The sequence below is a fragment of the Erithacus rubecula genome, assembly GCF_903797595.1.
Source record: "Erithacus rubecula genome assembly, chromosome: 8".
NCBI classification, from domain to species: domain Eukaryota; kingdom Metazoa; phylum Chordata; class Aves; order Passeriformes; family Muscicapidae; genus Erithacus; species Erithacus rubecula.
Window position 1 is genome coordinate 9,896,153 of NC_136659.1, and position 14,162 is coordinate 9,910,314.

The window sequence follows — 14,162 nt, forward strand, 5'->3', positions numbered from 1 at the left end:
GGTGAGCTCCTGCAGTTTGGTGCTATTCATGCTACTTGCAAAATGGCAAAGCATTAGATTGCCTATGCATATTCTAAAAATGACCTTTACTCTGAAAAGTTATTAATCTAAGAGTGTTCAGAAATGTCCACACATTTGAAGAGCTGATCAAAAGGCAATAAATACTAAAGAAATAGTTGGACACTGCTCTTCTGCAACAATTATGCAGTGATGCTGCTGATCACTTACAAGGTCATTCAGAAGTGGCAATTAGTCACGGATTTTAATGTCATTTTCAGAACTGAATACAAATATATGAGCTAGGTGTCACTTTGCATCTCATATTTCCTGCTAAATTGCAACAGATAATTGTCTCTACTCTGGGAAAACATGCCACCAGCAGCTTCTTTTAAATAGAGGCTTTTCCAGCAAGTAGCCAACATAAGATTGAAAAAACTCAGCAGTTGTTTCTGATTATATAGAAAAGAGCAGTAAAATGAAACACTGCACTGCTCTATCTCAATCAGGGAAGCACATTTTAAAATCTTAGAATTATTCCTGATTGAAGAAAAATTCATAGGTGAAGTGGCATAAATGTATCCTCAGGGGAACAAGTAATCCTGTAAACTCTCTCCATATTCGTGAATACACATGATCAAATTATTTTAATTTTATCAAGTTAAAACCAATATGCCTCTGCACCTAATGCTGATGCTTTCCTAAGATTAGGCTTTAAGAATCCAATTCATCAGTATTGACAACAATTTCACTCACATGCACAGATATGGGTGAAGTTAACTTAAGCAAGAAGTATTTTTAGAGAGCTTAGGCTGACTGAGCTGAAGAGATGTGTTAGCAGCTCCATGAAATTCCCCCAGTACAAACATTAAGTATCCAGTACCCACCAGAACAGTCACCACCATGCAAACAGGACACTTACCTGGCATGTAAGAGAACAATGTCTTTAAACAGATCTAAATCTGAAACTCAAGCAGGCCCCGGGCTGTTTTCAGCTGGGGCACTGATCTTCTGCTGGAGCTCTTCCACTCCATACAAAATCACTTCATGTTAAGCCACAGGAGTGCCAAACTCAGTGGGTCATAGACACAGGTGACTGTCACCCACTGAGTATTTAAACAACACAGAACAGCTCCAAATGAGAGTGAGAGATCACCCCCAGTACCAGCCTGCATAGTATGTTGGTTACTCCTTGGGATGTTGAAGTCCAATTCCTTTGTCAGTCAGAGCAGGGATTTGAACATGGGACTTTCACACCCAAATCACATACATCATGACTCTTTCTGGCCAGAAATTCTACCTCAGAGGTTCTGTAAAACCTCACACTTTGCTTTAAGGATCTCTTAGACAAAGAAACTTTTGCAAATCATACAGGTGTGCAAAAGGTATAGGAAGGCTTATGTTTAGAGAAATTATTATCCTTAGAAGCTTCCTCTTTAGATAGAAAACTTGAGGACTGGTGAAATACACTGACAGTCAATTGTTAAAATGTTTATTTCAGTGTTATTTTTGCTACTCTCCTCTCATTTGAGCCTCTACCCTGAAACACACACAAGTACTTTTTAAATTCAACCTCACTTGAAGCCACATAATTTACATTTCTTCTCCAAAACACTTTAAAATTGGCCACAAAACTTCCAGAAAACAGACAAGTGTGATTCCATTTCACACTACCAAATGCAAAGTTACTTTAACATCCAGGGAAGTGTCATGCCAGCCAGGTACGTGCACTGGACTCACAGCTCCTAAGACTGACTAAGGAGAAGCAACAGCCTTGAGCAAAGCTGGAGCCTGCAAGCAGCAGGAAGAAGGAATTCCAATGGAAGCAGAAGCAGCACACATGCAATTGCTTCAAGTACATGGCATGCTGGTTAAGAGTTGTGATTCTTCTTCCTCAGGCTTCACCAGAGTGAATACAAGGATTTGCAAAATACTAAGAAGTTTAAATAAAAATACACAACATGCAATCGCTTTTCATTTACTCACTATATCCAATGGAGTTTTGCTTCCAATCTAATTAAAAATGTCAATTAGAATTAGAATAATTAAACATAGAAACACTCAAGTGTAATGGTAATCTGAAAATGTTTATTGGTTTATTTTTCCTGTACAATTACTGCATTGCAAGCAGTGCATGAAGAGAATCCTGGACCTGATCCTGTGTCCCTCATCCCTCTACTGTCCACACCCAGAGGAAATACTCCTGAAGCAATGACAGCACAGCCACTGCAGATAGATATCAGTTACATTACTTCATAGGGAGGAAGGAAGAGAGGAGAATAATGAGAATGCTTAAAATCAGTCTCCTCAATTGACAAAACACAGATCAACAGATATGAAATACACACACACACTGTGGGAAGCTTTGCTTAATGAAGTCAGATTGCTTTGTAAACCTACAAATACCAATAAATCAGTGACAGTTTTTTTTAAAGTCTGCTCATGCAGGCAAACATCTTGCCTTGGATAAATAAACCTGACTGCATCCCTAAAATCCCAGTGACTACAGCTCTGAGAGCCTAATACTCTAGTGCAATGCAATATACTATAATCAAATGTCCTTTTCTTTGGATTCAGTAGATTTGAGGGAGCCAGATATTCTTCACACATAACATTTAAACACCTGAAGTTCTGCAGTGGCCTTGTTTTCTCTGTCAGAAGAAAGCAGATTTAAGTGTCTTGCTTCTCCACCCCAGGAAAACAAAAATACAGACTAAAAAAGACAAGATGTGTCAGAGAGACAGAAAATAAATCCTGGAGATGCTAAGCAATACTCTATCCTACCAGGCAGAGTGCCAGTGCAAAAGGTAAATTCCTGCCTTCATTGATTTCCTAAACAGCATTAGCTTTTTAGAAAACATTTCTAGAATCCAAATTATCTAGTTTCCAAAACATAAAATCTAAGCCAAATTGAACTTCTATAAACTAACTTACATCAGTGGATCTAGCATATATGGGCTCCTATTGATTATTTAAACAGTGGGTACATATTGCACAAATGCTGACATCGAAACAATTAAATCGGTCTACCATGATTTGGGGAATTCCACAACTGACAAGACAAATTAGGTCTATTAAAGATATTTTTGAGCATTAAATTCCTAAGTTCTTCTCGTTTTTAGAACCACTTAAGTTAATGATTTTGTGCTTCTTTGCTCCAAGTGGGAAAAGCTCTCATAGACAGGTACAAAGTAACTCATCACACAAGACACTGCTGCCCCTGGCTTCAAACAAAATGCTCCCTTTAAGAAAGAGGGTGCTGGTTGTGGACACAGACATGCAAATATGAAAGAGAAAACCCAAATTGTATCTCCCAAATGAAGACATCTGGGTAGACAGAGGCCTGGGGACTGCCACTGGACAGGCATCCAATCAGATCCCCATGTGGAAAAAAGATTTTTAACACCTATCCCAGCCACTGCTGCGATTCACTCATCAGTAATTACCTGCTCTCAGATGGATGAATGAACACATTTGTGTTGATAGGAGACAGGTAATTAGCAGCAGCCACGTGGAAGATTTATGGAGTCTGTGATTTCAATTTCTCCACAGGTTAAGGAACCAAGTGTTTGAAGGTATGTGCAGTGCAGAGCTGCTCTGACCAAAGGTGCTCTCCAGCCTCTCCATTCCCAGCTGGCCAGGCACCTCCCTCTGCCCCTGCTCCCCAGCACACACAAAGGGATTTGCCTTTTCTTCTGGGCACAGCTTTTGGTTAAACCCTGCTCTCCTCCCTTCCTCAAATGATTAAGGCCCTGTGACCATTCAGTTTCTGTTAGGAAAAGAGGGAATTACATTTGCTGATGGAATAAAGAAAGGAGCAGATTAAAATAAAAAGTATCCATCAATTCTTACAGTCAGAGAGGAGATTTCACTAGAGGAGACAGACATTTAATTCTATTTGGCCCAGCATTGCACAGAAACCTGTTTTTATCAGCACAAAGTGCGTGACTGTCTCTCCAGAGAGAATTTTCATGTGAAATTACAATTTAAATTCCACTCTTTTCACACCAATAAAGATCTTGTGATAACAGATCATTTCAATGATTTGTTATCACAAAAAAAAAATCCACGTTTTTCTTTTTTTCAAAGCAGTTTGGTGATGTGAGCAGCTCTAAAACACCAGGTAGCAGTCATGGCTGGTATCACTGACTGCCAACAGCAAAGTCAGCCCCAGCCTAAACAAACCTGAAGAAGTTATTTCTAAAAGCAGGAAGGCAGGTGGGAGTTTCAGTGGCTTGCAAGCACACATGCCCACCGCTCAGCCTTCATTAATGGCTCCCTACAGATGGAGAAACAACTGAGGAATTGGCTTCCACTCTTCTCTTTTTAGCCACATCACATCATTCATTGCAGGGCAACTACCCCACTAATGTTCCAGACAACCTAAAGGTCCTCCAAGAAAAAAGCTGCTCTTGTTGAGTTCTGTGGTTGAACACACAAAACATAAATTTTGTTTGGGTCAAAGATATGACCTTTTCACTCTTAATCCTTATTTCTCCTAATACCTCCCCACAAAGAAATGTAGCTAAGTTCCAGCCAAGGTATTGGGCTCACAGCGAACATAAAAGTCAAAGGATGAAGATATGTTTCCATAGATAAACCAGCCTTTCCCTAAACTACATTCAAACGTGTAAATATTTTATAATGCTGAGAAACTGTGGTGCTTAAAGACCAAATTACCCAGTGAAGGAAACCCCACTAATACTATATATTTTTATTTGGACTTACTTTTTAAAGTGAACATTTATTTAGAAATAAGCTTTCTTAAATACTTGGTTAAAAAAACAGGGGGGGAAGGCAAATAAAAAGTAATCTTACAGGGTCTTTTATAAACTTGGCATATTATGGAAAACTAAAATAATTCCCTAACATTTTGCTGAAGTTTGGTATTGTGCATGTAGGGAAATACTAGTATTCAGAGAAAAACAAGATAATTGTTGCACCCAGCTTGACTTGACCAGTTTTGACCAGAATTAAAGCTCCATATTTCATATGAACTCTTCCCTCTAACAAGTTTTAGGGCCATAAAGAATTGTCTTGTTCTAGGTAAGGTAATTCCTAGGTATTTTCATTTATCAGCTATCAATAATAAACAAAAATATTTACCAAGGGGATAAAGTAGCAAAATAACAGCTAATATGGCACTGAAAAATAACAGTTTATTTACATAATCCTGCCTGACTTTGCTTTCAGCCTTTTTGCCATCCTGAATCCCAGCATTGCAAAGAAATCAGTGCAATGGTGGTGCCTGTATCAACTAGATAGTTATCAAATGTAAAGCTGTTAAACTCAGGACTTGCTAACTTATGACAAAAATACTGAGTCAGCTTCTTCTGACAGTGGGTGCAAAGATGATCCTGGTTCTACTGTTGATGAGCACAAATGTTTTCTGACACGTTTATCCTTTGTATTCCAGAGAGAAAATGACATGCCTGCTACCTTCCAAGTGAAAAAATCCTGGTCCCCACAAAACTTTCAGGCTGTTACCCCAGCACACAACAGTGGTCCTGTGCCTGCAGAGGACTAAGATTCATGGCAGTTGTTTTTCACCACTGTACACAGAACATCTGTGTCACTATAACTCTGTAAATGATACTTGACCTTGGGTTTCCATACTGCAGTTATAGTCACAAATACAGGAAGACTGACAGGAAAAACATGGAGTTTTTCTGCCTCAATACAGACCACTTGCTGCAGAGCTCTGGCCCACCCCGTTTGCATTTCACCCCTCCAGATTAAAAAAAAAACCCAACACCTCTGTCATGCACTGCATTCCCAGCTCTTCTTTTTGTCTGCCCAGCCTAAGCAATGCCAGGATTTGACAGCAGGTCATTGCCTGCAACTGATATGTGCAGAAAATGTGCCCAGCAACAAGTAGAGAAAAGAGAGGGGACCTTGCTCTGTGCTCAGTCCTTGCCTCACAGCACACAGGGACTAGGATATGGTGGCTAAAAGAGAATTCCCAGTGAATATGCTCCCCCTCCATGCCCATGGGCAGAGTCACCAGAGATCAGTGATAGGAGCAGGCAAGGCCAGACTCACTGCTACAAGCAATAAAGGAGCAGTGCTATTTTAACTGTCCTAAATGTACATGCTTGCAGGTGGGAGCTAAAAAGGTTTAACACCCCACCTGAAATTCTGCCCCAGACCTGCCTTGGAGGAATTCCTGCCCCAGGTTTCCAAGCTACTGGAACCAGCTGCAGGCCAGCTGGTTGAACATGGAACATTGTGGAACATGGGGTGTGAAAGCAGCATGTGCTGTGCAGAGCTCCTTCTCAAATAACTAAACACTTGACTCTTCAACACAGAAAGAAAGAACCAAACAACATGTAACACTAAACAGCACACAGTGTTGTCACTAAAGCATGAATATCTGTACAAAGATGCAATTACTAATCACTCAGACCAAGAATATTAAAAAATAAAAAAAAAACCCAAAAAATTCTCAGCTGCTTTTCATATAAGGTTGATCTTGATTATGGTAACTTTATCAATGTTGCTATTGTTTCTCCAGAGACAAAAAAGAAAGTGCAGGTATGAAGCAAACGTTAGATAAAATGCCAGGTGGACCAGACACATTCACTGTCATTTACCAGGAACTGTCCCTTACTCCTGGCACTTTAGGCATACACTGGAAATATTTTGATCATCCTTAAAATTAATTTGTGCATACATAAACTCATTCAAAGACAACTGTTAAACACCAGGCTGTTGAATAAGGACTTGACTATCGACATAAACATATTTTTAAGATTTTTAAGTGCAAATATTTACTGTCCCTTTTGCAGGTTCCCACAGATTTTTTATCATCCAAAGAACTCCAATAGCAGCCATGAGGGGAGCTCATATTCCTATTCCTGGCACGTGAACATTGAATGTCAGCAGACAGAGACTCACCAGTTCCAAGCACTGGCGGTGCCCGTAGGCAGCAGCGTAATGCACAGTGTTGTAGCCCTCCTTGTCCTGGATGGATGGGTTGGCATCATTCTGGAGAAGGAACTCGAGACACCTGTGGACAATTCACTGGGGTAAATGTGGGCTCACAACATTCAACAGGCTCATCCCTCACTGCAGCTGGGAGTGGCACTGAAAACTGGCAGTGAATCCTGCATTTCGAGCAGCGCCTCAAATCACTTTTCACCAATAGCTCCTCACATTCACTGTGTTCTTAAACAAAAAATTCCCACTCGTCTTTGAAGGTCAACTTAGTGAAAAAAATCTTCAACCTAACTCTTGTGGCTGGTATAGATTATAAAACTGATTTCCTATTACAAAGCCTGAAAGATTCTGTAGACATGACATTAACAGCCTAGAACTGCTACTCCTCACATACAAAGTCAGATATCAAACCATCGGCCTCCAAACATGCACTAGGGCAGGCTGGAGAAAAAAAGATGTAACTGAGTTACATTAATATATTCTCTTCTTTGTTAGATTTTTTTTTTAAATCATGTTTTTCAGAAGATTCCTTTTGCTCTTTCTATCTCTTGCCACTTTCTCTTATACCATCAAGATATTTTAATTTTATTAGTACTTTCTTGCCTAGCCTGTAATCTGGAGTGAATGTAAGGCCATTATATGATAAAGGGGATTTTTTTTTAAATCATTAAGCAGATAGAAGAAAATGTCAATCCAAGTGAATGCATTGAGAAAGCCATTGGCTACTTCTTTTTGCAATGTGCAGACTATGCTGTGCATGACACCAAAGACACTGCGTGATACTAAAGCACACGACATAAAGAATTATAAAATCACTGAAGCTGTACATTTTCCATTAAGAAACAGCAACAAGCACAGAAACAGAAATATCAGGGAATGTGTGCACAGAGAAGAGTGTGGAGCTTTCTTCTTTAGGTTAGCCCTCATTGAAGCCAAGCATTGTTTTTAGCAGAGCAAAGAAGCAAGAGCAGAGTGTAAGGCTACAAGCCAAAGCCGTGGCATTCTCCAGGAATGAAGTCCAACTGCTTTTGTGACACCAAACTTACAATGCAGCTTCTTTTTCCTTCATCTCAGTGGCTCTTTCAAGTTCTTCAGCATTTTCATGGGAGTTACCTAAAATATTCTTTCTTCTTAGCACAGAGGACAGAAAAATGCAACTTATTCTCAAAGTACCACACTGGTGATTTTGATGCAGTCTGCTACCCACCCCCAATCTCCTCCTGGAGGAGCTGACTTCCTCCAGCCAACAATGAGGATTATACAAGTTAACTGAGTGCACTGCATGGGTCTGCAGGTAGTAAGTTTTGAAAGCTGTAGAGACAACCATAGTGTGGTAGTTTATTGGCCCACAAGTCAGTGCCAGAAGGGGAAAAAAAAAAAATTCTGTTTTCTTTTAGATACAGTTTGACCAACACTTTCTAGAATCCTTCTGTTTCAACCATAGCAATGTTGTGCACTTTTTTCCTTTCCAGAGAAACTCAGTATTACGACACCTTTCTTCCTCCTGCAGTAAGCTGCTAGTTCTTCTCTAGCATTTAGGATTTAGAGCAATTTTAACCAGTGATGCAAAATCACTCAGTCTCAAGTCTGCATTAGCTGACTCGCCTCACTTTCTGTCAAATATCTTGGCAACACTGTGTGATCTCTTGGCCAGGTTCTTCTCCCCGCTCATTAACTACCCACATCCAGAGTTAATGATGAATATTGTTTGGAATGAGATTGCCTGACCTTGGACGATTTTTGACATTAAGCAAGAAAAAAAAAAAATAATTTGCTGACCTATAAAATAATGGTCTGAAAATAGCATTTCATCTATGTAATAAGGCTTCTTCCAAAACATCTCAAATTGAACAATTTAATGAGAAGACAGCATCACCACATTAGAATCAATTTAGGTTTGGATTGTGAGGACAAATAAAAGCCATATACTTCTTCCAAAGTTCAGGATGTGACTAAAATAAGCTTTTTGGTTTTTTTTTTTAAACGAGGGATAAAAGTAGATACATCCTGAAGTTAACCAAGAGCTTGTTTAAATGCAGGAACTTCACCTGCCAAGAACCAAAAGCTGAAAAACACATACTGAGTCATCATTCTCAACCTCCCCCCAAGCAACACCTCACCCTGGTAAGACAGAATTAGAAACAGGCAGTGGTGAAAGCCTTCCTACAAGCCTACGCTGGTTTTCATGCCAAGCACACACCTCTGATGACCCTGCCTCCTTCTTCCCAGCACTGTTCAGGTGTGAGGGTGGTGGGGAAGACATTCTTTATATCAGTATTATCACAGCAAATGATGATGAAGCTCTCGAGGCTCTGATGTGGCATTCAGAACTCTGCCATAAAGTTAAACCCAACTTCCCCTGCTGAGGCATTGAGGTGGTGCTCTGGTGTTCTGTACTTTTATCAGTCCTCACTATACAAGAAACCAAAAACTAGATCCTTAATGTCTAGAGATTCTGTGAGACAGAAAAGCATAGGGTGACCTAAAATAAATACAGGCTGCTAACAGTTTTAAGAGAGAACTAACAGAATGAGTCTGGTTTATACAGTACGTTATAAGGAAGAGATTGCCAGAATGTTCAATTATCTGGGAATTAAAATTGCAATCAGTAACCACAGCATTTCTAAGTTTTGCAGCTGTTTTTCCCCCCGTCTCACAAGAACAACACTGTGTTCTGACAAAGGCCATTCCTCAGATCTCTCTCTAAAAAGGCAATCTGTTTGTACAGGGTGAGCATTTTTATCTGGTCTGACATTGGAATGAGACTGATGGTTAGATCTATCCCACCTTTCCCACAAATCTGTCAAAATGCCCAAATGTCTGTCACTGCAGTCCAGAAAACCTGCCCTTCTGCTTTCTCCTGCAATATGCCTTCTGATGGACTTGCAAAGCAAATGCAGAAAATTCTCTGAGCTTAATCCCATGAGGAAACCACACAGAGGAAAACAGAAGACATAACAATTTGAAAATAGTTCTGTAGGGCAGGGTGGCTGCAAAACCTTGTGTTCCTTCAGAGGTAAACCATGGAGCTGAAATGCCACATCATCTGGGGGTTTGGATTCCAGTCAGAGCAACTCACTGTGGAGCTGTGCATACATCTGAGAGGAATTCCTGCACTAGTGGCATCGTTTTTTGGCTCGAATGGCACAGCATCATGAAGACACTAAGGTGACAGTGATTTAGCAGAACACCCAAAGCATCCTGAGAGCTCTCTTACTTTCTGTCCATGTCAGAAGCAGCAGCATAGTGCAAAGGGGTGCGTCCCCAGTCATCTGTCTCATTGATATTGGCTCCTGTTGTCACCAGTGTCTCGATGCAGTGGAAATGACAGTTTGCAGCTGCATAGTGCAAAGGTGTCCTGGAACATAAGGGGCAATTTGTTACCTCGTATTCCAACATGTACTGAGGAGGATAAAGATAAATCTAAATTGCTGCGTTCCTACAGATTTCCAGCAGTCAATATCAGCACTTATTTAACAACATATTGTGTTAATAGGAAGTTCTTGTGCTGCCATGAAGCCTGATAGGATACAGAGCATCAGTCTGTGTCCTGCAAACAGCCCAATGCCTGTGAGAGCCTCTGCTGTGGCTCTGCAGACACACTGCTTCTCCCAGCTGGGAGGCAGAGCAAAGCACAGTGTCCATCACAGCATCTTGTTTAGCTGGCATAGCAACACCCATAGCAACACTTTCTGTGGGGGGAAAATCTTCTAGAAGCACATGCAACAGCAGCTATCCTCCCATCACGACCCAGGTGTTGTCTTGGGCACACCAGCACAAGAACTTTGGCAGTAAGGAAAAAAGAAAAGCTGTGATATTTTTAAAACAGAAAACTCAAGAGAGTGGGATGGCTTTGATGTATTTAATGAAGCCTGCACCTGGCTGGCTGGCATTTGACTGCAGCAGCAAAGAAGGCCAAACTATCTGATTTTGCTGCCATTTTTCATAGAACATATGATTTTCAATCTGAGGTGGCCTTTCTTCCTTGCCCGGTAGATTCTTTCTTTTTTAAAAGAGCTTCGTAATTTACCTACCTTCCACATTTGTCCTTCTTATTAAAATCTGCTCCACTGCTTTGCAAGAGTTTTATACATTCTACATTACTGGAAAGAAAAGGAAAGAAAACAATACATGAATAAAAGAGAAGCTTTCACCTGCATTGCCCCCTGCCTCACTCCAGTTATTTTTGTATTATTTGCTGTGTAAAAACAGGGTACAGCCAACTATAACATGAAATCAAACAGAAAGTGAATCTCTAAAAAGAAATTTTCTTTTTTTTTTTTTTTTTTTTTTTTTTTTTTTTTTTTTTTTTTTACTAGAAAACCTCAAACTTCTCTTCTGCAGAAGAAAAAAAATATTAATTTTCCAAAGACAGCAGAGTAAATGTGATCAGTGTGTTTGGAGATTTTCAATGGCATCTGTACTGTAGTGCTTCCCATTCTGACCTGGTATTTTATAAAGGAACTTTAAATGAAAGTTGCTGCTAGCTTATAAAATGCCAGTCTAATAATGAAGAGGTGACATTTAACGAAATCCACCCCCATTCAGCAAAGCATCCAACAGTAAGCACTTTGCTCAAATCCTGTTTATTTAATGAAATATAATCACAAGAGTCACTTTTAGCTTTATTCTGGTACAGTTTGTTGACTATTGATAGATTTATGCCCATTTCCAAGTGCTTTGTTAAAAAAGGTGTGTGACAATTATAGTGACTGTCACATCAAGACTGCATTTATAGAAGTGGAGGATAATTCACCACATCCTGGCTGTTTCTTCATCTTGTTTAAAGCCAGGTAACTTTTAATAGAAAACAAACCAGCTGCATTCTCACATCTTTTGTAATTCAAGCAAATAAATGCAGGACTCCAGAAAAAGCCAGAAAATTACATAAAGACATGCAGCACTTTCCAAGACCTGTCATTCACAGGGGCAATAAATCCATCACTTGTGCTCACAATCAGATGAGCAGCCTTGGAAATTCTTTTCCTAGCATCCATGCAAATCCCATTATTGTAATGGCAGTAACAGGCCTGTGTCAGGAAATAAACTGATTTTGTAGATCTCCAGCTACAGAAAAAAAAAGGGACTGTATGCAATAATGCAATATTTTGGTGTAAGTCAATCCCAACTCTAAATTGCTGCTGCATAAAATAACTACAGAACACTCACCACAATGCATTAAAAATGAAAACACTTGCTAGTGATGACAATCATAGTAAAACACTGGGAAAATATGGTTTATTTTCATGAGTCACTTTTGCTTCTTATTGAAGCCTCTCCTTCTCTTTAGGACTTTCAGGATGTTTTTATTCTCCTTCTGGGATACAGCCTCATCAAAGAGGTGGCATTTGAACTATATTAGAATAATCTCCATCCAAGCAACTGTCTCTTATACTAATGTCAGACAAGAACCAAGATGAATAATACCAAAACAATAATAATACCAATATATGGATCAATGTTATTAGGGTTTGGGAGCTTTTTTCCCCCCAAGAACAAAAACTTTGTGATACAGGTTTTGGTCTACTGAGAAGAAAAAGCAACTTCCAGAATGGCTGCCAAGTATTCGCTGTGGATGAGCATTTCTGCTTGCTATAACCACAGAGAATCCAAGGGCTGTAGCCAAGGCTCCATTTCAGCTGTTCTCTGAGCCATAAAACACTCCAACAGAAGAGTCAAAACTCAATGCTTGCCAAATGTTGTGTCCTTTTGCTAGATTAACTTCACAGCACTTCACTGACAATTATCTGGAAATATTTAAAATAACTGGATGCTATATTAACATCTTAAATTGAAGCATTTCAATTTTCACTTCAATTTCCCTTTTCTGCCCTCCCACCACTTTCCAGGAATGCATCACCCTGAGGAGAGAGGCAGCCTTCTCACTTTCTAATTTGGATTATGTGCGTTTGATTTTGGTTGGGTTTTTTTTGTTGTTGCTTTGGTTTGCTGGCTTTTCTTTTAGAAACCTAAACTTACACCTGAAAAATGGGAGAGAGGGAGATGAACTACATTTGGACTCCAAGGCTGCAATGTGACAGGCATTGCTGCACAGCTGCATTTTTGGACAAGGACATGGTCCAGAGATGGAGGCCAGGAATAACTCCTCTGACAGCAGCATCCCAGGAGCTCCTCACTGGGTGTTCCCTAGGGACTGATGCTTTCCTGGAGACTGTTGTGGCCCTCAGGGAGGCCTGGGCAAGTGCAGCCCCTCTCTGAAAGCTGAAACAGCCTCCTCAGGGGCATGAAAAGGAAGAATGCCTGAATCCCAGGTCAATCAACCCAGCTCACCCTACACAAGGATAACAGCAAAAGAGAGCCTGAAGTGACCCAAATGATGGCACCAGACTGCCTTGCACAGCAATGCATTGCTCTGTGGCTAGCACAGGCGGGCTGGCTGGCCCCAGATGTGCCCAGGCTGGCCCCAGATGTGCCCAGAGCAGGTACTCACCCTCCGGCCGCGGCCGCGTGCAGGCACGTTCTCCCGAAGCTGTCGGGGGTGTCTATGTCAAAGCCTGCAGACAGCACGTGCTCATTACTAAACAAGGACACTATGCTATACTTTTGTCCTAGTTAAACCACAAGAAACATCGCAGAGACAGAAAAATCGGTTAGTCGGGGAGAAAAACAGAGCGCAGGCAGAACTACAGTCAGAGAGGTTGTCACGGGAACGCCAGGAGCCGCCGCCCGCTAGGGCTGCTCTATAAAAAGAGCCGAGGAGCTGACGAGCGTCTGTCCCTGCATCCAGCTCCTCCACAGCCCTGTCTGCAGCCATGTGACAGCGTTCAGGAGGCACAGGCTTGTCAGGAGGACTGCGACAGCAGGACAGGAAGACAGAAAACATGGAGACATGAGGAAGAACCATGGTACCAGCCTAAACATGGACTGGGGCTGTTTCCACCGAGTGTGGCTGTCAGATGCTTCCAGCAGCATGTGGGGATATTCATCAGGATGCACAGGGCCAAAGGTAGCAGCCTGACAGTGCTGACTGATCCCCCAGAGTGTTTTCTCCTCCTATCTAGTGGCCAAGGCCAGAGAACACTAAGTAATATAATAAGGTATGAAATTACCATTTTTCACATTTTTTTTATACCCTACAGGGCTCCAAGGAAAAAAGTAGTTGTAGGACATTTTACATGTTAAGTAAAGAAGGAGTTTTCTAGAAAACTCTCATGATCTGGGTCAGGATTTTTTAACTCATAGGAACTCTTGCCTGGAAAAAGAAT

General features: G+C 40.8%; 1 protein-coding gene across 4 annotated transcripts in view; it reads right to left on the bottom strand.

Moving 5' to 3' along the window:
• Positions 1-14,162, bottom strand: part of ANKRD44 (ankyrin repeat domain 44) — a 125,212-nt gene that overhangs the window by 23,270 nt on the left and 87,780 nt on the right. For 2 of the 4 annotated variants that reach the window (XM_079311420.1, XM_079311422.1), the window contains exons 12-16: positions 13,388-13,451; positions 10,971-11,039; positions 10,154-10,294; positions 7,983-8,063; positions 6,895-7,006 (exon numbers count right to left, since the gene is read on the bottom strand). In XM_079311420.1, the coding sequence (XP_079167546.1) occupies positions 6,895-7,006; positions 7,983-8,063; positions 10,154-10,294; positions 10,971-11,039; positions 13,388-13,451 (467 nt within the window). Of the gene's footprint in view, positions 1-6,894; positions 7,007-7,982; positions 8,067-10,153; positions 10,295-10,970; positions 11,040-13,387; positions 13,452-14,162 lie in introns of all 4 variants that reach the window. The other 2 variants (XM_079311419.1, XM_079311421.1) reach the window with 1 other exon arrangement.